The following is a 27577-nucleotide window of genomic DNA, read 5'->3' as shown; positions in this document are numbered from 1 at the left end:
CTGGGTCTGGGTGGGTTACTCTTTGGAGGGTCAGTGTGGGCATGTTTCCACACTGTAGGGATTCTAATTCTAAGGTCCTGTCCAATGCCAGCCCAGTGGAGCAGAACTTGTGAGAATGGGAACCACATCAGATCATAACTGGCCTGTGGGGGCACTTCTGTGGAAGAGAATGGCCAAAATAGCCATTTTCTTTTTTTGTCAAAAGGGCAATCTAACTCTCACATCAATAGCCTTTATATTAATAAAACCCATTTTTACTACATAAAATTCTGACAAGTGTTTAGAGAATTAATTCTGTGATGATTTTCAGTTTTCAAGGCAAAACAACCCGGTTTGGTAATGTAATTTTAAATAGAGGGCTTTGTGAAATCATTTCAGTCAGATTAACATGGGATTAAATTGCACAACAAAGACGTTTATGGGAGGAGATGGTGAGGCTAAAGGTCACACTGCCAGGATATCCCATTAATCAGCATTTTTGATTTACCGGCGCCACATGTTCCCTGTGCGTGTTGGATAACACACATTTTACAATGCTTGTATATGCACTTGGAAGTGTTGGAAGTCCCACAAATGCCACTGACAATGGGAATTTGCCAGACAGCTGGTTTCCAGCCACTACAGACCACGGTGGGTTCATCAGATCAACCTTTTCTACGATGCTATAAATACCTATAACTTTAAGGATTCAGTAAATTTTGCTGTCTACTTAAGATGGTGAGATTTGTTAATTCAGACAAAAATTTAAGACTACTACAGTGCAACACTACTTCAGATCTTATGTGTTATGTGCTCTGACTAGAAAGCAAAATGATACAATAAGCGTCGTAGCAAGGAAGGTGAAGGAAAAATGAGCCATGCTAATGGAGGTGAGGCCACACCAATTTAGTTGCAATACTGTGGCACTGCAGGATTTGTTATTGCATTGTGCTGACAAGCTTTTTAACATATAGCTAGGAATGAAATCCCATTAACTCAAATAAAGTAGCTCAAAATTCATGAGCTTCACTAGTGCTTCGACTCAACTATAACAATTCAAGGTCTATAATCTATATCTAGTACTAGTTCAGGGTTAACCATGTGTCACTGGATTTTAGGGAAGCATTTGCCCATTTCCATGGTGAAAACTGCAATCTCCCAACGTACATAGTTATTTGGTCAACGTAGAAAAGATCGCCATCATATTCTTGCTCAGGAATCTTCAGCCTACAAGTTAATCCACCTCATCAATGTCACACAAGGTTTCGGCCCACTGAAATCCATTCGTCACTGCAATTCTATGAGCAGACAGCAGATTAGCTCTTTTCCATAGATTGAGGGCATCACTGGCTAAGCCAGCATTTATTGCCCATCCCTAATTGCCCAGAGGGTAGTTAAGAGTCAACCACATTGCTGTGGGTCTGTAGTTACATATAGTCGAGAGTGTGGTGCTGGAAAAGCACAGCAGGTCAGACAGCATCTGAGGAGCAGGAGAAATTACGTTTCAGGCATAAATGCTTCATCAGGAATCTTGATGAAGGGCTTATGCCCAAAACATCGATTCTCCTGCTCCTCAGATGCTGCCTGACCTGCTGTGCTTTTCCAGCACCACACTCTTGACTCTGATCTCCAGCATCTGCAGTTCTCACTTTCTCCTGGAGTTACATATCGGCTATACTAGGTAAGGATGGCAGAAACCTTTCCTAAAGGACATTAGTGAACCAGATGGTTTTTACAATAATCGGCAATGGTTTTATGGTCACCATTAGACTTTTAAATCTAAATACATACTGAATTCAAATTTCACCGTCTGCCATGGTGATATTCAAACCCAGGTCCCCTGAACTGGGTGTCTGGATTAACAGTCTAGCGATAATATGACCAGGCCATTGTCTCCCCTTGTTAATGGGAGCTGAATGATAAAACTCACCGAATCACTCTCACATCAAACTAGATCAGGTAATCAATTGCACAATAGTTCAAATCTGTTGAAGGATTCATTTTCATTGGTACAGAATAGAGTCATACGGATCACAATTAGGCCCTTCACCTTGTCTTGTCTATGCCCAACAGACACCAAACTAGTAATCCCATTTACCTGCACTTGGTCCATAACCTAGACACACAAAGGCAGACAAGACATGATAATTAAGGGCATAAGAAAAACTCAAGGAAATAAAATTCTGTTGAAGTTCTACCAGTTTTGCCCTCAGGAATTGATTAATTGATTTCTTTCTCTCACTTTTAATTCTTTGATGTTAACACAAGGTCTTTTGCAAGCCAGTGTTCAGTCTTTCATTCACTGGCTGAGAGTTTACCTGATTCAGTGGCTCTGAAGCTGATATTCCCTTTTGCTTTTCAACAAGGGAATTTACAGAGGAAGGTGGACTGGAGAACAGCTGTTGCTGCTTTTTGTTTGCCGGTGAAGTGTTTCTGCTGGACTGGTTCCACACAAACCAGCATCACCTGGTCAGGGCATGATGGTCTCTGTAATGTTTTTTGCTGTTGCGTAGACCTCTGAGGTCCATGTGCAGCATCAGCTTCTGGAAGTGCGTGCTATTCATCTGCAGATCAATTGGTATTTTGGGAGCTTCCCATTGGCTGCACAGCAGTACTGTACGCAGCTCACAATCTGCTCCAGTACATGACTTTAAACCAAAACCGCAGCCACCTTTCTGCACTCAGTCTCAGAAACAGCAATTGCTAGAAAAGCTCAGCAGGTCTGGCAGCACTTGAGAGTTCTGAGGAAGGGTCATTCAACTTGAAACGTTAACTCCGATTTCTCTCCACAGGTGCTGCCAGACCTACGGAGTTTTTCTATCAATTTCTGCTTTTGTTTCTGATTTCCAGCATCTGCAGTTCTTTTCGATTTATTTCTGCAGTCTCCTCGTTTTAAAGCAGCACCTTCCTTTTAATATAAAATGAAAGGAAACATAAAGATGTGGCCTTTACAGTATCATAATCTACTCTTTTCTCAATATCAGTTAGTCCTCCATTTCTATTGTAAGCCTTTACAGAAATGAACATTGCATAGCTTGCAACAGATAATAATGCTCTTTGTGATCCTGCCATAGTTGAATTGTGAAAGCATCTTCTAAACTGTTGTGTCACTTGAAGTGCTACCTCCAGATGAAATGCTACAGCCTTAAAGAATCCTCCTTATATGGTCTTCATTACATGTGTGTTCTGTGCAGTGCACGAAAACATGGGTGAGGGTGCCAATAACCAAGGCTTAAGAGAATACTTTGGCATCCTAGCTCCATTTTCAAAAAGTGGCAAGGATTATGCCTTACAACTAAAACATCATGTCCACACCCAGCAGAGAAAACACTGATGTTTCAATTCAGTGTTACTGTTCACTGACCAGCAGTATCTTCGTAGGTGGCCAGAGAGAATCCACCTATGACCTCAGATTTTCGAAAATGTGCATTGATCCCCTAGGCACCAGGGAATCTAATAGCACAGTGCAGTCAAGGTGTTGTTCACAGAATCATACAGGACAAGATGTTTCCTGGGTGAGGGCAGCTTCAACACACTCAAGAAGCTTGACATCATCCAGGACAGAGCAGCCTATTTGGTGGCACATCAGTCCCTTAACTACCAATGCTCAGTAGTAACAGCAATTTCTGATTTTGGTTCTGATTTTCAACATCCGCAGTTCTTTGGGTTTTTTTCTGCACCCCTCTTGGTTTAAAGCAGCATCTTCCTTTTAGTCCAAAATTAAAGGAAACATAAAGCTGAGGCCTTTACAGCATCAAAATCTGCTCTTTTCTCAATATCAGTTTGTCCTCCATTTCCATTGTAAACCTTTACAGCAGTGAACATCATATAGCTTGCAACAGATAATAATGCTCTTTGTGACCCTGCCATAGTTGAATTGTTAAAGCATCTCCCAGTGCTATCTACACAATATACATCAGAAATTCACAAAAGATCCTTAAACAGAACCATACAAATCCATGACCACTTCCATCTGGAAGGACAAGAGCAACAGAAACATGGGAACACCACCACCTGTATGTTCCCCTCCAAATCACTCACCATCCTGACTTGGAAGTATATCACTGTTCCTTCACTGTCAATGGGTCAAAATCCTGGAATTCCCTCCTTAACAGCAACACATGGGCTGCAGTGGTTAAAGAAAGCAGCTGACCACCACGTTCTCAAGGGCAATTGGGACAGGCAATAGCTGCTGGCCAGCCAGCAATGGCCACGTCCCATGAGTGAACAGAAAATATACAACTGGATGACCTTCCTATTTTCCTACTGTTTCCTTTGAGCTTGCAATGTTTGATTGGCGATTATACATTCATTTCGCTCTGAGAAATTACTCATTAATTTTCTACAGTCCCTTTTAGGCATTCAAAATCACAAACCTATAGCAAGCTGAAAACGTAGCAGCAATGTTATTAGAGTCAGAGAGACCTACAATAGAGAAAAAGGCCCTTCACCTCATCATGTCCATGCTGGTCAAAAACAGCCACCTAATGATTTTAATCCAATTTTCCATCTTGTCTCATACCTTTGCATGCCTTGGCATTACAAATGCATATCTAGAATATTCTGAAGGTGGAAGTTGTCTACAGTAGATCGCTCAGTTCAATAACTGCTATTATGTTGATCATAAACGTTTAAAGCCAGTTCTTAAACATTGCTAGCCAGTTGCAACTGGAATTATCATGAAAATGCTTGGATAAAGGCAGATGCAGACTGTCAACTCCTGCTGTGAGTGGCTTTACCTGGGATTCCTCCTATGCTCTTTAGCCTTCTGTGGCAGAACACTCAAGGCAAAGATACCAATTATGAAAGGGCTAATTTAATCCCTTTAATTACTTTAGGAAGTCAGTTGCTGAAACACTAAAACATGATTGGCTTGTAACTACTTGCTACAATGTCCACAGTGTAGATCCCAGGATTTCATGCGTTAGTCAGTTATTACTTATCTGCATTTATATAAAGCTCTGGTGCACTGTACACATGTTCTCCACTTGTCAAGGAACATCTGGGGTGGAGTTTTGGAAAAGGGCCTACTTGATAATTGGCCTTGTGTCATCAAAGACTCCCACTTTCCCAAACTGTACTTATCCCAGATGCAATGCAGAACTGTTTCTACAGGTCCGGAATTCTACTCTGAAGAATAGGCAACTAAATCTTTTCTCTAAACATTATCACACAATTTCACTTGCTCTATTAAAAATTGCAAAATTCGTTTTGGAATAAAAAGCTACTTTCTAGTCAAAGTACTAACAAAATCCAATAGTAAACAACTCAAATCAAATTGAGGTACAATGACCAAACTGCTGAGTTTCAGTTACAGATGTCAGATTTAATCACAGATATATGAACTCTCTTTTCACCAATAAAATTGTAAAATACTAAAGGCATTAAAATTTTCAGCAATCTACTAGTACACACATGTACAGAGGTTGATGTAAGACAGCTATTGTTCATTGGCTTTGATTACGGTGAGAATTTGAGATGCAACATACCCTGCTCTTGACATCCTTTAATTTGGGAAGAATTTCTAGACCAAATCCATCAGCCTGGCCACGTGTTCTGTTTCCACCGTTCATGTGATTTCCAAAAGCTAGGATGAGTCCAAGAACAATCTTCACATTTTTGTGATCTGTCAAAGTCTACACAGAAGAAATTACTAGTCAGTGAAGTACTTGTTTTCTTTGAACATTCAGTCATTCATGATATTGTAGCAGCTCACGAGCGGTGCTGCAATTTTCATTCTTATTTACAGAAAGAGCCAATCTCTGCAGGTCTTTGAGAACAGAGATAAAATGATACAATTGGTTTTTATTTTGGAATAATTTTACATTTTAAACTTCAAGGTAAATATTCCTAAAGTACACTCAACAAAGTGACAATAAACTAGCCCCACTATATGAACATTGACAAATCATGTGAACAGATAATGATTGGGAGAACAGGTTTGTAAAGTATAAAAACAAAAGTTAACAAACAAGGGATTCAGCAAGGGCTGGAATGGAGCAACTTGGTTTACAGTCTTTAAACAAGGATTATGAGCAAGCTACTCAGCCCATCCAATCTAGTCCATCATTCAATTAGATCAGCAAACAGTACAGCATAGGAATAGGTCCTTCAGTCCACAATGTTGTGTTGAAGATGATGCCAAATTAAACTAATTCCTTCTGCCTTCCCTTGGTCCATATCCCTCCATTGTTTGCAATTAGATCATGGTTGCTCTGAGTTCCAAGGATACTTTTTTTCTTCCCCGCCCATTCCTTGTTTTAAATGGGCAATCCCTAATTATTACTGAACAGTGAGCCCTCATTTTAGATTGTGCTGGAAGAGGAAACATCATCTCTACATCTACCCTGTCAAATCCCCACAGGATCTTAAATGGTACAATCAAGTCACCACTTGAACTTCTACAAGCCCATCCTTTCCAACTTTCCTCATGAGACAGTCAACTTATTCCAGGTTTAGGAAACTTTTTCTGAATTGCTTCCAATGTATTTGCAACCTTCCTTGAACAAGGACCCTGATATTCCGATGTCCATATAGTTATTGCTAAAATGTAGATGGGAGCTACGCAAGGGATCCTGCAGAATTCCCAGCATAGCACACCGTGAAGGAATTGCCTAGGAAACTGAAGATCCTGTTGGATAATTCCCCTATGCCTGGAATTTTTCAAAAGTATTAATTTAATTTGGAGAATTCAGAAAGCTCTGCTTCAGTAGGTAAATAATTACTTAAGAAAACTTAAACTAATAAAAACCTAGTATAACCCCTTACCATTCAATTGAATCCCCAACTCACCACATCTCACACAACTACACGTTATCCTGAACCCTTACTCTTCCACAAACCTACCTTTGCCCAGACTCTGACTGACACCCTCTTACGCCTTGGACCTAACACTCATGTTCATCATCATCCCAACAACAGACCCATTATTCCACTCCCACCGTGCTCCAGATCCAGCTTTCCCCCACAGGACCAGATATGTTTTCCCCATCGCCAGACTCAAAACCCTTAACTCCCTCCAACGCAACCCCATCCAGATGGGCAGCCCATACCCCCACACTTCTTACCCCAGTTGCATTTGACCTTTTCCCGAATTGCAAGGAGGAGGAAGTGAGGACTGCAGATGCTGGTGGGTCAGAGTCGATAACATGTGGCACTGGAAAAAGCACAACAGGTTAGGCAGCTTCCGAGGAGCAAGAGAGTTGATGTTTTGGGTTTAACCCTTCAACAGGAATGTTGGGTGGTGGGCAAGAGGGCTGAGATATAAATGGGAGGGTGGTCCTGTGGGTGAGGCTGGGGCAGAAGGTAGATGGGATGGAGATAGATAGATGCAGGTAGGAGGTGATTGTGATAGGTTGGTGGGGAGCGGATAGGTGGGAAGGAAGATAGACAGGTAGGTCAGATCAAGAGGGAGGTGCCAAGTTGGAGGGTTGGATCTGGGATGAGGTGGGGAGCTGGGAAGATTTGGAAACTGGTGGTCAGTGTTGATGCCTTGGGGTTGTAGGGTCCCAAGGCAGAAGATGAGGCGTTCTTCTTCCAGTTTGCGGGTGGCTTTAATTTGGTGGTGGAGGAAGTCCAGGATTTGCATGTCCTTGGGGGAGTGGGAGGGGAAGTTGAAGTTGTTGGCCACAGGGCAGTGGGGTATAGGGGACCCCACCAGAGGGGACCAGAGATGCTCCCTGAACCATTGAGTCGGAGCTCAGTGTCTCCGATGTAGAGAAGACCACATCAAGAGCAACAGATGCAGTAAATGAGGTGGGAGGATGTGAAGGAAAATCTCCGCTGGATATGAAATGATCTTTTGGGGACTTGGACGGAGCTGAGGGAGGAGGTATGGGCACAGGTTTTGCAATTCGTGCAGCAGCAAGGGAAGGTGCCAGGAGTGGAGGGTGGGTCTAACGAGGGAGTCACAGAGAGAATAGTCTCTGCAGAATGCAGATAGGGGTGGGGAAGGAAATATATCTCTGTTGGTGGGGTCTGACTGTAGGTGGGAAAAATGGCAGGGTATAATGCACTGTATCTGGAGATTCATGGGGTGGAATGTAAGGACCGGGGGGATCTACCTTCATTGTGGTTGCGGTTGGGGGAGGTACAGAGCAGAGGTGCACCTACTTTTCTTCAGCCCCGTCCCCACACTACTACTTATCTCTCAGCCCCCTTCCCCCTCCACATTCCTGATGAAGGGCTAATGCCCGAAATATCGACTCCCCTGCTCCTCGGTTGTTGCCTGACCTGCTGTGCTATTTCCAGCACCACATTTTTCGACTCTTACCTCTTGCTGCACCCCTACAAACCTGTCGGTCACCTTTGCCCATTTCAAGACCTGACCCCACGCACTGTTGGTCCCCACCCTGCCTGACCCACCACTGGATTCATGTCCCCTAAGCCTCCCTTCAAACTTACCCCCTCCCATCCAAACTCAACTTCCCTCCTCTCTGCTGTGAGAACCAGCATCAGTCGTGAACACATCCTTTCTATGTGACATGATACCGCTCCCTTTACGGAATCGGACACTCCTCTCTTCCCTACCACTGGACACAACCACCCCCCCCACGCTCTGCCACCTCATTAGAACCCTGACCCACTCGACTCAATATTTCTCATCTACCTCACACAATCTTAAACATGCCATCACTTACCCAGCCTCTTCAAAACTTGGCCCAGAATCTTACTCACCTGATATCATATCTCTTTCCCACCTGGCACCCTACCCATCTACCACTGACTTACCTGGCACATTGCACCCATACCTACCTGGCATCCTACCCTCACACTTAGCCTTTGACAGCAGCTGGAAAAGTGTTGCCTGTGTTTAAATTATAGAAGGAGAAAGTGAGGTCTGCAGATGCTGGAGATCAGAGCTGAAAATGTGTTGCTGGAAAAGCGCAGCAGGTCAGGCAGCATCCAGGGAACAGGAGAATCGACGTTTCGGGCATAAGCCCTTCATAAGAAGGGCTTATGCCCGAAACATCGATTCTCCTGTTCCCTGGATGCTGCCTGACCTGCTCCGCTTTTCCAGCAACACATTTTCAGCTCAGTTTAAATTATAGAATCCAACTGACTGCTGTGAGAAAGAGCATCAGATGGACCAACTGTTCTACACTTTATTTTCATTCACTCATGGGATTTGGTCATCGCTGACTGGCCAGCAGCTTACTGCCCATCTCTAGTTGCCCTTGAATAGGTCGTGGTGAGCTGCTTTCTTGAACCACTGCAGTCCACCTGCTGTAGGTTGACCCACAATGCCTTCAGGGAGGGAATTCCAGCATTTGATCCAGCAACGAAGGAACGGAAATATATTTCCATGATAGGATACTAAGTGGCTTGGAGGGGAATGTGCAGGTGGTGGTGTTCCAATGTATCTTCTGCCCTTGTCCTTCTATATTGACTCGTAAATACAGTGTAAGAAAAGCAATGACATTAATATTTTATCAAGGCTGTTAAGTATGGAAGTGGTTGTGGATTTGGAAGGTGCTGTCTAAGGATCTTTAGTGAATTTCTGCAGTGCATCTTGTAGATAATACACATTGCTGCTACTGAGTGTTGGTGGTGAAGAGAATAGATGAGGTGCCAATCAAGTGAGCCGTTTTGTCCGAGATGGTGTCAAGCTTCTAGAGTGTTGTTGGAGCTGCACCCATCCAGGCAATGTGGGAGTATTCTAAACCAGACGACAGCATGACCTTCGATTTTCCACTGTAAGCTTTGATGTAACACTCTATCAAATGCTTTCTGGAAGTCAATAATTATATCAATTGGTTCTCTTTTATCGACAACATGTGTTTCCTGCAAAAAGAACTTTCAACACAGTTTGCATAGAAGTGTGTATAGTTCTTCTAAATCCTTATATTTCATGAAAAACTGAAATATAAAGTGAAATAACATTATGAGATGGGCTGCAGTAGTTCACAAATATGCACTACCATCACCTGTAGCTAGAGACGGGCAACAAATATATTTGCATCATTGTCAGCCTCAATTCAAAACCAAATAAAATAAAACAGATCTGAGCAGGTGGTTGAGGGCAAGTCAATATTTTTGGATTCACTACGATAATCATACCTTGCTAAGGTGGAGAACATTCCCTGCTTTGCGTCGTATTGTGGAAATTCCTTCCATGAAAACAGACTGGAATATGATACAGTGGGTGCGTTCAGCGAAGTTAGGTATCTGTGATAACTCATACAAGAACCTATTGAAAAGTGAGAAGTGACTTGTGTCAGATAAAGGGATTTAGATTTTTTTTACAAATTGACTCGTAAATACAGTGTAAGAAAAGCAATGACATTAATATTTTATCAAGGCTGTTAAGTATACATCTTTGATTTTGAATTCCAAAAAGCGAGGTTCTAAATGCTGCAATCACTAACTCAGCAGAGTAAAGATGGACTAATTATGAAAGAATCAGTGAAAGCCTGTGCCCTGATTAATTCAAGCTGTTGTGCAACAAGTAGCTAAAAGTTAGTTGCCTTTATATTGGTAATTTCATACCCATACCCTTTATTGTGATTGATTGATCACTATATGGAACTAAATTTAACATTGTTGTGCCTGCTTTTATGGGCCTAAAATTAATTTAGCAGGCAGGGGCTCATTTCCGATCCACAGGGGTATTCAGGCCACTGTTAAATTAGTTGGTGTCTTTTATTAATGGGCTCCTGGTGGCCACCAGTTGTGAACTCCAACTTCATTTCAATCTTGAAATAAGTCTCATCTTGGACCTGGATGGTCCAAATAAATGGTCCAAATGAACAACTATCCCAATATTTGTTTGTCCTCATCAGGTTTTGCAGCTTACTTGCATTTCTGTGTCTTCAGCAGCCCCATCAGCAATTCAGAAAACGGCTGTTCATTAAAAGCCTTTTGATGTCAGAAGCAGCAGCAGTACTCCTCCTGATGTCTCCAGAAGAAAACAAATAAACCCATTCTACTGCACGTCATTTCCCCAAGACTGGTGCCTCCAAATCACAACGTTGCTAGTCCTGGAAATACCACTGGAAACTTGGCACACTGTGAAAGTGAGTCCCAGTTGTCCCAATGTCATTACTTCTTGTCAAATTTCTGGGAGAATTAAGGTTAACTTTATGTAGGGACACACTTTGCATATCTCAGAGAAATCTGCTTCACTAAATTCTGAATTTGCCATGAACACATTTCAGCTAATTCATGATGAAATTGGTGAAAGTGTTTCAATTTCAATTCAGTAGCATGCCACTGTTTCTTTAGTTAATTTGTACCTACAAAGAAGATGTGTTCACGGGGACACTTAACTTTGTTTGCATAGTCATGGATGTCAGCTTCATATTTGGAATTCTTTCTAATGTAAGCTTCCCAAACTCTTGTCTGCTATCATTCCCATTATTTCCTTCACATGACTATGTCACTGCCTTCTTGGTCAGTCACAAGAAAGAAAAGGTTCTAAGATCTTTTAAAAAAAAACATAAATTGCAACATTCAGGAGAATAATCTTCATTTTCCAGAGGTTTCAAGATCATCCTGAAAGATTGAAAAGTTTGTTCATCCCGGAAGTGCTTAAAATATTTTCTTTTGCTCACGAACTCAAATGTTACTGAAAATAGTCGTGTTGCCGAAGCATTCTACTTTGTGTTCATCAGGACAAATGCAAGAATGCCAAGTTTGAAACCATCATATTGAATTATATTACAGGAGAAGACAGATGCTGATTTGTTGACAAATTGAATATGGTGAGGTATTACTCCCTGGTTCTCCATGGGAACAACTAGAACACTCTTTCCCATGAAGTGCAAAATGTTTTGAAATTTATAATTTTTCGCATTTATTCCACTGAGTGCAAAACCAAAAGCTCTAGCAACATACCTTTACTTTCAGCAATATTCAAAATATTTTTGTCACATGAGCAACTTTTGTGAAAGTTCTCAGAGATTTTTTTTTCAGGTTGTTGCTACAAGGATCATTCACATTTTAACTTTTGGACTTCAGTTGACTTGGCCGGGCAGTTGTTGACAATTTAGTTTTAAGTTTTATCCACAGGTTTATGATCATGAGTAGAAACTGATTATTGGAATCTTTTAAATTCTGTTCTTCTTAATCAAGACATTCCATGTCTGCTCCTACTCGATGTTCAACCCAAACCTTACCAGTTGTCTTCCTGCTTAGCCTGGGAGCACCCTGCTCTATCCTTCTGACTACACAAGCATAAAGGCCCAACTCAGACCCTTGTTCCCAACTTCCTTGTTTCACCTTCGCCTCAATTCGCTCCTTGTCTTTGCTACTGTTGCACACTCAAACCCCAACTTGAGGCCTGATGATGCCTGCCAGCAAATCACAGAGCAGAGAATTAAAATATCTGAACAGCAGCAAAAATTATATGAAAAGAGGAAAATGTTTGCTCTGTGAAATTTTCATAGGGCCAGGGATAGATTCAACGGGAAAGCAAGACATATCGCATCCTTTGGAACTTGTGGAAAACAATGATTTTAAAACAGGAAGCTTAGCTCTTCAAAATTATTCTTTGTGCATAATTGATCTGGTGAACATTAGTTACACAAATAATTTTCACTATAAGAATTCTCACATGAAAAAAACATGTGGTTCGCTGATCACTCCCTTATGTAATCAAGGGCAAGGCAGTAGTTTGAGATGATTCCAACGAGAAGAAAAATAGTTTTTTTTTAAAGTAGCGTAGTCAAAAATAAAATTATGAATTTTGGATAATTGCTGAATGACTACACTTTGGACACAAGGGAGCATAACATCAACTGTCCCAACTGAGGTAATTTTTAAGACAAAGCTATGATTGTTTATCGTCAAGCAGGCTAATCGATGCAGAATATTTCTTTTTAAAAAATTGACACAATTTGTTTGTGGCGCGAATAGTCAATAATTGAAAAGGCCAAGTCACCATGGTCCTACCAGTCTGCTCTCTCATTAGAGAGTGACTACCAGTGGTGCTCTACCCTGAGGATCACCACACCTCAGGCAAAGGGAAAGGTTGAGAAAGAGAATCATTGAGAAAATTACATGGTGCAAAACTCAATACGATTTAGTATCAAGATAAATATGCTTAGACTTTGACATGTCATAAGCTAATACTAAAATAAAAATCGATGTGTTAAAGCAAGTTATATTAAATGGTTAATGTTTTTAAAGGCAATATTATTATGCTGAGTAAAATAATGTCTTTGTATAATCACACCCATCACAAAAACATCGTACAGTGTTTGGTGAAGTAATCTGAAACTTAACTAAGCTTTTTTTAACCCAACATTACTACTAACTGATATCCTTTAACTTTTGTGTACTGAATATCATATTTTATTTTTATTTTGCTCAAAAGCATGGAAGTGGACATTAAATATTTTATTCTCACAATTCAACAATACAATTGATGATCACATACAAGCTATGTTCTTGTTAAGCCAGTGTGGAAGTTTTACCTGCACAGAGTACAGAAGGCATTACCATATTGTCACCTAACTCTCTAACTCATGCTCTTCATAAATGCAGCTCGCTGCTGGAAGTACAGAATTTCAACACTGTTTTAACTAGTATATCAAAAGTAAATTGCTTACTGCTCTGGCTTATCCAGGAGCTTTATTTCTTCCTCTTTTGACTTCTCATAATATTTGTGAATCACTGTCAGTTCATCCTCCTGAGCTCTCTGTAACACAGGGACATGGTTAAAATAATCATACAACACTTTAGGACAGGAACAAATAGGTAAAGTTCATTGTTTGTCCAATATCTGAACCAATTTTGTATTAAAGCAGGGTCTTTAGGCACACACTTCGTTTCAGAAGATACCTGAAGCAAACATACATTTCATTTTATGATAAGAATTTTGTAATGCTTACCTCTATGATTAAGAATACCAGTCACTCCCACCCACAATCTAGGATGGTGTGAAATTAGCCAAGCAATTTCACAACAATGGAAGAGAGTACTCTAAATATTATAAGATTATTAAAGATTATCTTGTCTATTTTAAACAATAAGTTCAATCATTGAGAAATTATTGTTTCGTAACTAGATAATTGTTCTATTATATATAATGAGCCCAGTGTTCTCCGAATTACTGGTAGTGATTTCCTTCCATGCTCTCCACTGTCATTCCACTTTCCTACCACTGACTCCCATCTCAACACATATTTAAAAGCAACAAATCATGTCAGATTACAATCCATTAAAATATTGATTAACTAGAATAGACTGAATATCTTAACATTGGTATTGTTTGCAGAAAGACAAAATTGTCCTTGTTATATTGGCTGCCCTTACTGTAGGTAAAAATAAGGACTGCAGATGATGGAAACCAGATTCTAGATTAGAGTGGTACTGGAAAAGCACAGCTGGTCAGGCAGCATCTGAGGAGCATGAAAATCGACGTTTCGGGCAAAAGGCCTTCATCAGGAATAGAGGCAGAGTGCCTGCAGGGTGGAGAGATAAATGAGAGGAGGGTGGGGACGGGGAGAAAGTAGCATAGAGTACAATGGGTGAATGGGGTGGGGATGAAGGTGATAGGTCAGAGAGGAGGGTGGAGTGGATAGGTGGGAAGGAAGATAGGCAGGTAGGATAGGTCATGAGGGCGGTGCTGAGCTGGAAGGTTGGAACTGGGGTGAGGTGGGGGAAGGGGAAATGAGGAAACTGGTGAAATTCACATTCTTGCCCTGGGGTTGAAGTGTTCCGAGGCGGAAGATGAGGTGTTCTTCCTCCAGGCGTCAGGTGGTGAGGGTGCGGAGGTGAAGGAGGCACAGGACCTCCATGTCCTCAACAGAGTGGGGGGGGGGGGGTTGAAATGTTGGGCCACAGGGCGGTGGGGTTGATTGGTGTGTGTGTCCCGGAGATGTTCCCTAAAGCGCTCTGCTAGAAGGCATCCAGTCTCCCCAGTGTAGAGGAGACCACATCGGGAGCAACGGATACAATAAATTATAATAGTGGATGTGCAGGTAAAACTTTGATGGATGTGGAAGGCTCCTTTGGGGCCTTGGATGGAGGTGAGGGAGGAGGTGCAGGCGCAGGTTTTGCAATTCCTACAGTGGCAGGGGAAGGTGCCAGGACGGGAAGGTGGGTTGTTGGGGGGCGTGGACTTGACCAGGTAGTCACAGAGGGACTGGTTTTTGCGTAAGGCAGAAAAGGGTGGGGAGGAAAATATACCCCTGGCGGTGGGGTCCGTTTGGAGTTGGCGGAAATGTCATTGGATGATTCGGTTCATGCGAAGGTTGGTAGGGTGGAAGGTGAGCACCAGGGGGTTCTGTCCTTGTTACGGTTGGAGGGGTGGGATCTGAGGGCGGAGGTGCGGGATGTGGATGAGATGCATTGGAGGGCATCTTTAACCACGTGGGTTAACCTTACTGTATCCTTGCTGTAACCACCTGATCTCTTTGCAGTAAGTGCATTTGTGTGCAATCTGTGGGAATCAATAAACACATAGCACTTGTAATATGGCGTCAAATGGGTGCTGCTGAAAATGTATGGGTCTTCAGGGCTGTAGGAGAGTAAGCCACTGAAAGAAATAACATGGGAGAATTACAAAAAAAAAGTCTACAACTTTGAATCACTGAGTGAGTCAATATGGGGATGAAATTTCCATTCCTGGGTGCTGTGGAAGTAAAAGGAAGAGAAGACAGAACTGGAAGGCTTGCCACTGAAAGTGGAGAAAATACGAAATAACAACAGAATTAACTTTTAAAACAAAACTGAGCATTTAAGGGTTGTTGAGAACGTAATGGTACTCGAAGCTCTATTGCAGATTAAATCCCACTGAGGAACAGAAAATGTTGAATTCTATACACACACAATAAGCCTCTTAATAATGTTACTTATAAATGGAATGTGTTCAACATCAGAACTCAAGGGAAGAGGGAGACAATTGACTATTGATGTAACTGCACTGATAAATCTACTTAAGTCATGAGAATTTAGAAAACTGAAAGTTGACCTTCATCAGCAATGGGAATTGTCGTAACCATAAGGAAACCTGCTGAGGGAGCATATTTGATTAGATCCCTACAGTGTGGAAATAGGCCCTTCAGCCCAACCAGTCCATACCGATCCTCCAAAGAGTAACCCACCCAGACCCATTTCCCTCTGATTAATGCACCTAACACTATGAGCAATTTAGCATGGCCAATTCACCTGACCTGCACATCTTTGGACTGTGGGAGGAAACCGGAGCACCCGGAGAAAACCCACACAGACATGAGGAGAATGTGCAAACTCCACACAGTCGCCCGAGGTTGGAATCAAACCTGGGACCCTGGTGCTGTGAGGCAACAGTGCTAACCACTGAGCCACTATCTACTGACAGAAGAAGAACTTATTCTCAAGAAATCTATAGACATGTGCAGAAGCTCTGAGGTTATTAATCAGCAGCTGAAGCAAACTAATGGGAGAACAGCCAAGGCCTTATAGGCAGAATGAAAACAATAGGAAGGATGTTATTAAATTGGAAAGAGTGCACAAAAGATTTACAAGGATGTCACCATGTCTGGAGGGTTTAAGTTATAAGGAAAGGGTGGATAGGCTATGACATTTTCCCTGGAGTGTAGGAGGTTGAGGGGTGACCTAATAAAATTATGAGGGGCATAGATAAGGTGAATAGCAAAGTTATTTTCCCTAAGGTAGGAGGGTTCAAAACTGGAGGGCATAATTTTAAGGTGAACGGGGCAAGATTTAAAAGGGACCCGAGGGGCAACGTTTTCACACAGAGGTGATATGTATAGGGAATGAGCTGCTAGAGGAAGTGAAAGATCCATGTGCAGTTACAACATTCAAAAGACATTTGTCGAGGTACATGAATAGGAATGGCTGAGAGGGATATGGGCCAAAGGCAAACAAATAGGACTAGTTTAGTTTGGGAAACCTGGTCAGCAAGGAGGATTGGACTGAAGGGTCTGTTTCTGTGTTGAATGAAACTAAAACACACTGGTGAAAATGTAGGAATAGTTGTAGAAAAGCAAGCAAAAAGATTAAGATCAGAAGAAAGAATGTAAATATTATTCAGGACAACACCCTAAAGAAAGGAAAGCACATCCACTGAGGGGAAAACAGTGAGTTAAACGTAAGAAGTTGAATCATTTCATAGGCAAATGCTTAGCCAGAAAGAAGCAAATCAAATCATGAAGTTGGCTGCTGGAGAGATGCTTGCAAATGATTGTGATGAGTCACTCGACACAATACAACAAGTAGGCATCATCAGAAATAAAGCTGAGAAATGGTTGTGACAATCTGAATGATGACTACAGATAGCAAGTATCAAGTGAATGTGAAATGTCTGACAGACTTTGTGCAGCATCATGACCTTTGCAGACCACTGAAATATGACTGAAGACAGTGACCCGAAATGCAGCACTTGAAAGTAAAGTTTGGAATTAAATGATGGAATGACATTCATTCCAGGATGTCAAATTAAACCGAAAGCCCAACGCAAAAGGAAAATTGAGAATCCAGAGTTTCAGACTGAAGCTTTTAAACAAAATTCACTTATCTCAGCTGGGCCAATTCTAATACTTGGACTAGAAACCATAAACATGCCAGAAGCAATTTGCAGTATGGCAGGCCACTAACTCATCCCAAAAGATTAAAAAGATGTTTATGGGCCTTAGACGTCTCTTGGTTAATATAATCTCACAGTATATTCCTGATGAAGGGCTTTTGCCTGAAACGTCGATTTTCCTCCTCCTCGGATGCTGCCTGACCTGCTGTGCTTTTCCAGCACCACACTAATCTCGACCCATAATCTCACAGTAGATGAGCGTGTGAGATCAATTAAGTTTCCGTTGAGGAAATTTCCAGCTACCATCAGTCCAGCCCAAAAGTCAAGCACAAAAGTGAAGGAAGTGACAACTTCTACAGACTGAATTAGTACCATGGCAACTGTATTGAAAAAAAAAAACTGGAAAACTTGGAGTATGCACAGTTCCAAAGAATCTTAGCAAAGCTTTAAAGAGATCTTTCTATTCCATTCCAACCGATGAAGAAATCGGCCACGTCTTGCCAAGGTCTTTTCTACACTCATTATGAAGAATCATTGCTGACAAGCAAAGCTGGATGAAAGCAACAGTTTTCTAACCACAGTCTGGATGCCATTTGGGAGATACAGATACTTGAACCTGCAGTTGGCATTTCTACCTGTCTAGAGCAATTGTCGCCTTGATCATTTGCAGTGAACACAAATGACTAAACATATAATCACAAATTCAGAAATCCAAGGGTCTTCCAGCCTTAGGCAAATGGACTGCCCTTGGCTTCAAATTCCAAGGATTGCAGGGGGCAGGCATATTGAAGGTTGGGGAACCAGGCCACCTCTCAGGCATTGTGAGAGACAACTTCTGAGAGACGTCTGTGTGGTCCTTCCTCCATCTGGGTGTCTCCTGGCAATGCCCTGTCTCTTTGTGAGGAAGGGATACCTGCAGTGCATATGCCAGGTTCCCCAATCCCCCTGACACCATGCCATCAGTACTGAGGACAAATAGCTGAACTGATGAAGTGCAGATATGTGCCCCCTATGCAGCAGAGCATTGAGGGTGCTGGACATGACTCTCCATGGCAACCGCTAGCCTTTCCATGGAAGCAGCCAGAGAAATGCATGCTTGAGGTAGCTGGGTCACCACTTTGTAGCTGCATTCCCGATCTGTTTGTACAATGAGGGTCACTGCCTTCCACATTCCTGTCTGCTGCCCCTCCTCCTCACTGTGCATATGGATGCAGTCCCTGATGGGTGCTGCCACAGGGTCTTTCTTGCCTGGAGCTGAGCAGCAGCTTAGACTCTGACAGTCCTCCGATTGCCAGCAACCTGGGCTGTTTCTCCCTCAGGCAGCTGGTGCAGTGAGGTGCTCACCAGATTGTGCCCCCAAACCTTTTAAGGCCAATGTTCCCACCGAGGTGTCAGTATCTGAGATTTTAAGGGAGTTATAGGAGGCAGCCTTGCCCAGGCTTGCTCTAAGGATTCAGTACTCCTCAGAAGTCAAGGAAGTGACATCTGGTGGAGCCGACTGTTTCTTGTAGGGATGGCAGATATCCTGGTGGTACCTGTAAGACGAGGAGAGAGAAGTCATCATGGCTTGTGGTTAGAATTAGTGTGCGATGATCCAGGTTGACAATAGGGTTAATGGGAGCGTTGCATGAAATGAAGATTGATACTTGCTCAGCTTGTGGCACATGGGTCTCTTGGTATTCCTGCAGGAGCGGTCCCAGTCTTCTCCTAGGAGGGTTAATGTCTCTCCTTGCAGAGGCTGAGGATGTTAAGCACTACTTCTACACCCTTTGTACTTGTGGGCTCTCTGCTGCTATAATGAGAGAAAAGGAAGGACTGAGTGAGCTGAAAGTGGTTGGTGCAGATGGGGGAAAGGTGTTGAGGTGGTCTGACACAGTGAGTAGATAGCACAGAGGCTATGCAGGGTTAGTGGTGAGGGAGGTTTTGAGGTTTTTTTCCAGGGGTTGAGAGCAATGGGCGGAAGGTGTTGGAGGCAATAGTGAGAGAGGCAACCTCGAAGCTTTGTTGGGAGGTGGGTGCAGGAGCAGAATCAGTTTGATTAACAGTCAGAAGAGTGTGGCACTTACCCTGGTGCAGCGGAGAAGGTCACTAGCCTACTACTGTACTTCAAACCTCCGACCCATGAACACCGCACTGAACCAAGTGGTGACATTGGAACAGGCTGCCAGGATCTGGTGTCATAGATTCCTCTGCCATCCCTCTGGGTAAAGGATGCTCCTCTTTTGCACCAATCCCTGCAGCAGGACATCCAGCTCCCTGTTGGGGAATGGAGTTCCATCTTCCCTTTCTCTAACATGTTCAGGAACTGTCTGCCATTGAGCATGGCAATTCAGAATGTCAGTGCTTCTCCAGGTGCCCAGCAGCCTTGGAAACATAGCATTGATGCTCCTGGCCCTGCGACAGCTCATCTACTGAGTGGCGAGTTACTCTGGGAATGATGCATGATAAGATGGAGAAAGTGAGGTCTGCAGATACTGGAGATCAGAGCTGAAAATGTGTTGCTGGAACAGCGCAGCAGGTCAGGCAGCATCCAGGGAACAGGAGAATCGATGTTTCGGGCATAAGCCCAAAAAGGCTTATACCCGAAACGTCGATTCTCCTGTTCCCTGGATGCTCCCTGACCTGCTGCGCTGTTCCAGCAACACATTTTCAGCATGATAAGATGGGGCTACAAACAGATATGATGAATGTTGCAGCAGTGGGCTATTATTATTGAGGTGAGTTTAGTAAGATACCGAAACTTCACTAGGCCTCATAGCGAGAAACCCTGTAGAAATCCTCCAAAAAAACCTAACTGAACTTACACTTAACCTATTCAGAACTGAAAAAAAGAGAGTTGTATTGGACTTGAAACATTCCCCGTTTCCTTCTCTCCGGATGTTGCCAGACTTGCTGAGTTTTTCCATCATTTTATGTATTTAAAATTACAGGTCTGCCTTTTGGAATCTCTCTGTAAATTATTGACGCACTGGAAGATACAGCAAGTAGTTGATGGATTATCAATTAGGTTTAGATGGTGTCGAGCTCCTTGAGTATTGTTGAAGCTGCATCCATACAGGCAATTGGAGAGTATTCCATCACACTCATGACTTGCACCTTGTAGACTGACAATTTCTAGTGAGTCAGAAAATAAATTACTCCTTGCAGAGAAGAACCCCTAGCCTTTAATCTGTTCTTGTTGCCACAATATTGACGTGCCTGGTCAAGTTTGACACTGATAATGTTGACCTCCAGGGTGGTTAAGGTTCAGTGATGGCAATACAATTCAATGACAAAGAGATATGGATGCTTTCGGTCTCATTGGAGATGGTAACTGTCTTACGCCCAAGTGTCTTGAATGTTATTTGCCACTAATTGTCCAGAGTTTGGACATTGTCCAGATCCTTCATTATGTGGACACAGGTGATTTAATGATCTGATAAGTCACATAGGAAGCTGTACAGTCATTAGTGAGCATTCTCATTTCTGATCTCACTGTTGTCACAGACAAAACATCTGAAGATGGTTTCTTCTACACTGAGGTGATCCAGCAGCAGCGTCTGGTCTGGGATCCAGTACGGATTCCAACCCTCAGGTGCGTGCCATGTTGACAACAGCCATCATCTCCATACTGCTGCTGCCATTCAGAACACCTACCCTCCTCCACTGGGCTGGCAGCTCTGAACATGTGGGGCTTCAATCTGTGCGATTATTGGTCCTGGGGGAAGTCCCACTATTGGTCCCTCAAATGGAACAAGATGTGGTGAACCTTCCTAAAACGAGGGGATGTGGGCCTCCGGCTGGCTCTCCAGCTGAGATGCTCACTGTCTCAGGTCTCCAGAGCGTCAATCTGGATCCGTGAATGAGTAGTCAACTTACCATTGGCTTACCATTCCCTTGTACAAACTCGATAGTTACAGCTGCATTTTACAAAGAGGAATGTCTTCAAAATGAGAGAAAGAAATGCTGAGTTGATCTTTTGCAGCTTATAATCTCTTCTAAACTTATAAGATTTTTAAAAGTGCTTTTAAAGTATTTGTGTGTTGATTTCTGAACCAGTATTTGCAACAACACAACTTGAGAGCTTGCTAAAAAAAAATCATCTCTTAGCCCTAGGCATTTATCATATCATGGAATACCTCAGAGAGTACAGCAGTCTGTTCTAATGAGCATTAGTTGTCATGATGAAGGACAAAGATTCTTCTTTATTGGTAAGCATGACAACATTGACCTCTAACTAATAGAATCTTATCAGTAACTCAAACCTACATTTTTTAAAAGAAAACACCACAGTCGCCATGCAAATCTATCCTTGTTGCCAAGTAAAATCTGTATCCCATTATTCACCATTAATTTTCGTGTTGTATGAAGTAGTAAGCATCCCAAATTTAGGGATAACCTCTGTTTAACTAAGAGTTTTGACAAAACTTTCAACCACAAGCTTGATTTATGAATAACGTGTTAAGTGTCAGAATAACCTGCTTTCTTCCACTTATTCAATAGGAAGGTAGACATTAGAACTCAGCAATATGGTTCAGAAAGTAAGCATTAATATCTGTCTACTTCCATCAAGAAACAACTCACGCTAGGATAATTATCTAGTTTTATCACCTCACCACTAGGAAGGTATTGTAGAACATATATTTTGCCAATCCAAATAAACCCGTTGGACTATAACCTGGTGCTGTGTGATTTTTAACTTTGTCCACCCCAGTCCAACACCGGCACCTCTAAATCATTTTGCCAATCCAGTTGAGCTCATATTTTTGCCTGTACTTTGGCCTAAGCACAAGGAGTCTGTATTATGTGGCCAGGATATCTCAGACTGTATAAGACTCGCGATAACTGCACGTTAATGTTTAATAGCTTGCAAAAAGTCTTGGGGCAGTGTTAACTGTACACAGTCACAAAATCTGGGCAACTGCTTACATTTAAGGTAGAGCTAAACTGAAAACCTAGGAAGCAGGATTTAAGTGTCTGAAGGATGGAGGGAAAAAGGGAAAAAAGAGAAAGACTATATATTGTAAATGTCATTTGACCTAACTGTGATTCTGTAATTAGATTAGATTAGATTACTTACAGTGTGGAAACAGGCCCTTCGGTCCAACAAGTCCACACCAACCCGCCGAAGCGCAACCCACCCAGACCCATTCCCCTACATTTATCCCTTCAGTTAACATTATGGACAATTTAGCATGGCCAATTCACCTAACCTGCACATTTTTGGTCTGTGGGAGGAAACCGGAGCACCCAGAGGAAACCCACGCAGACACGGGGAGAATGTGCAAACTCCACACAGTCAGTCGCCTGAGACGGGAATTGAACCCGGGTCTCTGGTGCTGTGAGGCAGCAGTGCTAACCACTGTGCCACTGTGCCGCTGTGCACGGGAAGAGCAGCAGTTGAGAACAGATTGTTTTAAATAGCCCAGATGTTGTGACTGTATACAGTTAACAATGCCCCAAGACTTTTTGCGAGCTATTAAACATCAATGTGCAGTCATTGGGAGTCTGATACAGTATTGTGCACTCTACAGGGAAGCTGTGTGTAAAGGACAAGCAGCAGCTTGACTCACCAACACAGTGAACTGAGACAGGCTGGGCAGGTTTATTTCTATTGGCTTCAGAACCCTGATAGTGGAGTAAAGGGCAAGCCCATGGGAAAAGGTTGCTCTGCCAGTGGAAATAAGGTGAGCATGCATTTAAAAATCAGTGGTGAATCACACAATTATCATTTAAGAATTTTGAATAAATTAGTTCCAGGGATCTTTTCTGTCGATGCCCACGTCTAGGAGTCTAAAGTTTTGTAGCTTCATTTTTTTTGTTCTGGGTCAGACTCTCTAGTTCTGCCAGAGATCAGACAAATTATTACACAGTTATTTACCTGCAACTTTTCTGGCCTGTCTTCCAATGGACGATCCTGCAGAACTTACCAAGTACAGGATTCCTCACAGAGGACAGCACAGAAAATGCCTGTAAAAGGCACGCACACCTTTTATTATAGCATTAACCGCCTTATTTAGGTAACTTAACCCAATTTAAATACACAAAGTATTTCCAGAGCGGGAAGGTAATTATGTTAAACAAATGTGTAAACTAAGTGTGAAAGATGGTAAAGGCAGTGGTAATAATACTGGGCCATGGAATTATAGGTTCAGATCCAATCACAGTAGCTGGTGGAATTTAAAATCAATCAATAAATCTGGGATGGAAAGATAATCCCAGTAATGGTATCAAGAAATGATCAGCAATTTTTGAGAGAAACCATCATCAGTTTCCTTTAGGGAGGGATATCTGTCAGAATTACCTGGTCTGGTCTACACGTGACTTAACTCGAGAGTTGCCATTGACACACCAATCCCATGGAAGCATAAGGTAAAGAAGGAAAAATCGGGGGAGGGGTTAGAGTGGCAGGTGGTTAGTTGAAGAGATAGGTCAGGTCAGGTTGTAGTCAGGCTGGGGCATCGGGGAGGGGAAATGGGTTGTGGTGGGGTAGCTGGAAGCCCCAAGGTAAGGGAAGGGGGGGAAAATAAAGTTGGAGAAGTCTAGACGAGTCAGGGTGGGAGGGGTCAGCTTTATTGTTACCCATGAGTTGGTCTTGATTTTTATTTGGGAGAAAGTGAGGACTGCAGATGCTGGAGATCAGAGTTGAGAGTGTGGTGCTGGAAAAGCATAGCCGGCCAGGCAGCATCCTAGGAGCAGGAGAATCATCGTTTCGGGCTTAAGCTCTTCATCATTTTATCTGGATAACTTTCCAGATAGGTGAGTTTGAACCGACTGAGGTCTATGATGATTAATCAGAGTTGCAGTTTTTTTTGTGGGAGAGAGTAATTGTCCATCGGATGTTTAAACTTCCTAAGGAATTCTCACATACTGCGTCAGGATATCTGAGGTGTCCTGTCGAGTCACTTTCAGGGTGCTCTGATTATCCCGAGGTTGGAGGATCTGAGCCATGAGTTTTCTTTGGTGATTGGATATGCTGAGCAGGAAGCAATCATTCATTGAGAGCTGCTCCTGACTGTCAAACATATGCTTCCCTGGCAAATGAGTGGGTAAATAATCCCGTTCCTGTGGAAAATCTGTAGTTGTGGCTATGCAGTTGTTGTAACCTTGACAAGTGAAAGAGAGTCCATTTCAAATATACGAATTGCCCAATTGCCATTCTCCTTTATCACTGAATCCCTACATAATGGAAACAGGCCATTTGGCCCATCAAGTCCACAGTGACTCTCTAAAAAGCATTCTACCAAGATCCACCCCTCTACCTTATCCCTGTAATGCTGCCTTTCCCATGGCTAATCCAACTGGCCTGCATGTCTTTGGACACTATGGACCATTTACCATGACCAATCCACCTAATCTGCAAATCTTTGGACTGTAGGAGGAAACCATTGCACCCAAAGGAAACCCACACAGACATGGGGAAAATGTGGAAACTCCATATAGACATTCACCTGAGGGTGGAATCGAACCCGGGTCCCTGGCACTTTGAGGTAGCAGTGCTAACTACTGACCATGCTGCCAAATTTTAGTTAATTGTCAGGTTCATGTTACATTGGCTTCAGCTATGTCATGCTGGGTTGCAGATACTAGATATAGTGCAAACCTGCTCACTGATTTAATCTCACCTAAACCCGAACAAAATCACTCCGCCTTTAACTAAGATAATAATTCAATTGCTTCTCCAAATATCAGGCCATTTAAATTTAGTTTTCAAATATAAAAACATATTCTACTTTGTAAATAACCAGTTTTTAAAGTTTGAAAATAGACAAGAGAAGAAAGTCAAGTTCCTAACGCACACTCCAGTGTCAGTAAGCCAGATAAAATCATCCTGTTGAAGAGAAGCACAGAGAAACTGTTCCTCACCATGCGCATTAGAAGTGTGCTTGTGCCAAACACAGCTATTTATGTCTCTAATGAAGTCCAGCTACTGCATGTTTAGAAGATTATACGCACAATGTTCAGCCCAGTTCTCTTTCACCCTTGTACACTATAATATGTTCTAACTTGCTTTGATTCCTGACACTAAAACATCTACAAGGTTTGATATGTCACTGTTGTAAATTATCCTCAAATATTTTGTAAAGTTGGCCACTTTTGTGTTTTATGGAAATCATACATTTTATTAATCATTGTCAGAAATCTTTGAATGAATTCCTTGAAAAATAGACCAAAAGAATCATGGTGAGCTGAATTTTCACCTCCCAGTCAGGTGCAATAGAAAGTGGTAGTAAATGGAATGTAATGAAGTCCACTCCTATTTGCCCAGCTCAATCTCCATTTCACTGCCCCAGGAATCCTCTGTCTTTGTGCTACATCTCCCTTCTCCTTGGGAACTGATGCAGGTCAATTTTGTCGGTGCTGGTGGGCTTTCTTTCAATAGTGGGGATCGCGTTCAGGAAAGTGGATTGGGGATACCGAGGGAGGAGGAAGACGATGCCATAACCCTTCATGCCGCAGTCCTGTCAAGAAAGTTTATTATAGCTGCAGAGTTTACTTCAAACCCAATGTTATTTAGAATGTCTCTCCTTGGTATTTTGAACTTACACATAAAAAATCCCAATTTTTATTAGAATTGTCCATTTACTCTAAACTACTCCTCTACATAATGAAACACCATAATCACTACTTTGTCCATCTTCCCTCTTTATGGCCTCAATTTCTTTCAAATCTACATCTCCTAAGTTTATCATTGCCATCAGGGTCCTTCTGACCTGCTGAATGACCCTGACATTCTCTTTATCTGTTTCCACTAAAGCCGTTGAGTCCTTTTTACCTCTGTCCTGTGCCACCACTATTTAAAAGCCTAAATGGGCAGTTCCTGAGTGTACCCTCTTTAAACATAGCACACGATGCCTTTAACGATGCAATCATTTATTGATCTCTAATTCGATGTGTTGTAAGTGGATGCTATTAAAGTCGAGCGGTTTCTTTTTCCACTGTGTATACAGCATCTCACTTCACATAGGTGATGGTGATATGGCAAGAATAAAAGTGAAGTTATCAGCATCATCATTATTTCAATTTAAAAGTTAGGAGGCCATCTAGCCCCTCCATCCTGCTTCTCCCACTCAATATGATCATGGCTGAGATGGTTGTGGCCTCAACTTCACGTTCAACTTCACCCACCTGCAATAACATTTGATCCCCTGTCAGTCAATAGTAATTCTACCTCTGTCTTAAAAATACTCAGCGATCTTGCTTCAACTGCTCTCTGGGAAAAAGAGTTCCAAAGAGTTTCAATCCTCTGGAAGAAGAATATCCTCATCTCCATTGGAAATGGAAAACCCCTTTTGCTTACACTGTGTTCCCCTCATTATAGTAACTCCAACAAAGGGATATATACCCTTTCAACACCCAATCTGTCAAGCACCATCAGGATCCTATGACTTTGAAGAAGATCATTTCTCATTCTTCTAAATTCCAATGGATAAAGGCCTTCCTTCACAAGATTGAAATCCCTAGAAAGGTATCAGCTCAGTAACACTTCTTTGAAGTGCTTCTAAGGCATTTATATTCTTTCTTGAATAAGGTGGCTAAAACTGTAGACAGTATTGCTGGTGTGCTCTCACTAATGCCCTGGGCTTGCAGGGAAACTTGCTAATGGTGGCAATCCCATGTTCTGCTCCATTTGTGCTTCTTGGGAGATGTCACAGATTTGCTGCCAAATGAGCAATGGTGACTTACTGCACTACATTTAGAGAGAGATAATTCCTACAGAGCTGTGCCTGAAGACGTTCAATGATCTGACATGGAAGATAGAGTAACAGACTGGCAACTCCCTTTTTCTATCATTGACAGCAGCATACATTTGATTCTCTAAATTCAGTGGAGAACAAGTAACCCAACATCCTTCAACATGGTTGAGGGATACACAAACTCCGTAGTTTGCAACTTGGCATTGGCAGAAAGGTCCAATAAACCCAGGGAGATATTTCTAATTAACTTGTTCAAGGATGTTGGTACACACCTCTGGGGCAAGTGGGATTTGAAACTGTGTCACCTAGTTCAGAGGTAGAGACATTACCACTGTACCACGAGATCCCATAAAACTTAGGGTACAATCAATTGATAAAATTATATCAGCTGACTGGTTCCACATGCAAGACTTAATGTGAACCTTATGAACTCAATTACTTAATAAGG

The 27577-nt window shown here is 42.3% G+C and overlaps 1 protein-coding gene across 1 annotated transcript in view; it reads right to left on the bottom strand.

Annotated features, from left to right (window-relative positions):
- LOC122553728 (formin) overlaps positions 1–27577 on the bottom strand; it is a 341853-nt gene that overhangs the window by 143592 nt on the left and 170684 nt on the right. Inside the window, exons 8-10 of the mRNA XM_043697991.2 lie at positions 13530–13618; positions 10039–10168; positions 5469–5615 (exon numbers count right to left, since the gene is read on the bottom strand). Of these exons, the coding sequence (XP_043553926.2) occupies positions 5469–5615; positions 10039–10168; positions 13530–13618 (366 nt within the window). The remainder of the gene's footprint in view (positions 1–5468; positions 5616–10038; positions 10169–13529; positions 13619–27577) is intronic.

Source organism: Chiloscyllium plagiosum, unplaced genomic scaffold (assembly GCF_037043375.1).
Source record: "Chiloscyllium plagiosum isolate Xiang-an unplaced genomic scaffold, Cpla_swu_hap1 HiC_scaffold_8, whole genome shotgun sequence".
NCBI lineage: Eukaryota > Metazoa > Chordata > Chondrichthyes > Orectolobiformes > Hemiscylliidae > Chiloscyllium > Chiloscyllium plagiosum.
This window is presented reverse-complemented; position numbering and strand designations above follow the sequence as displayed.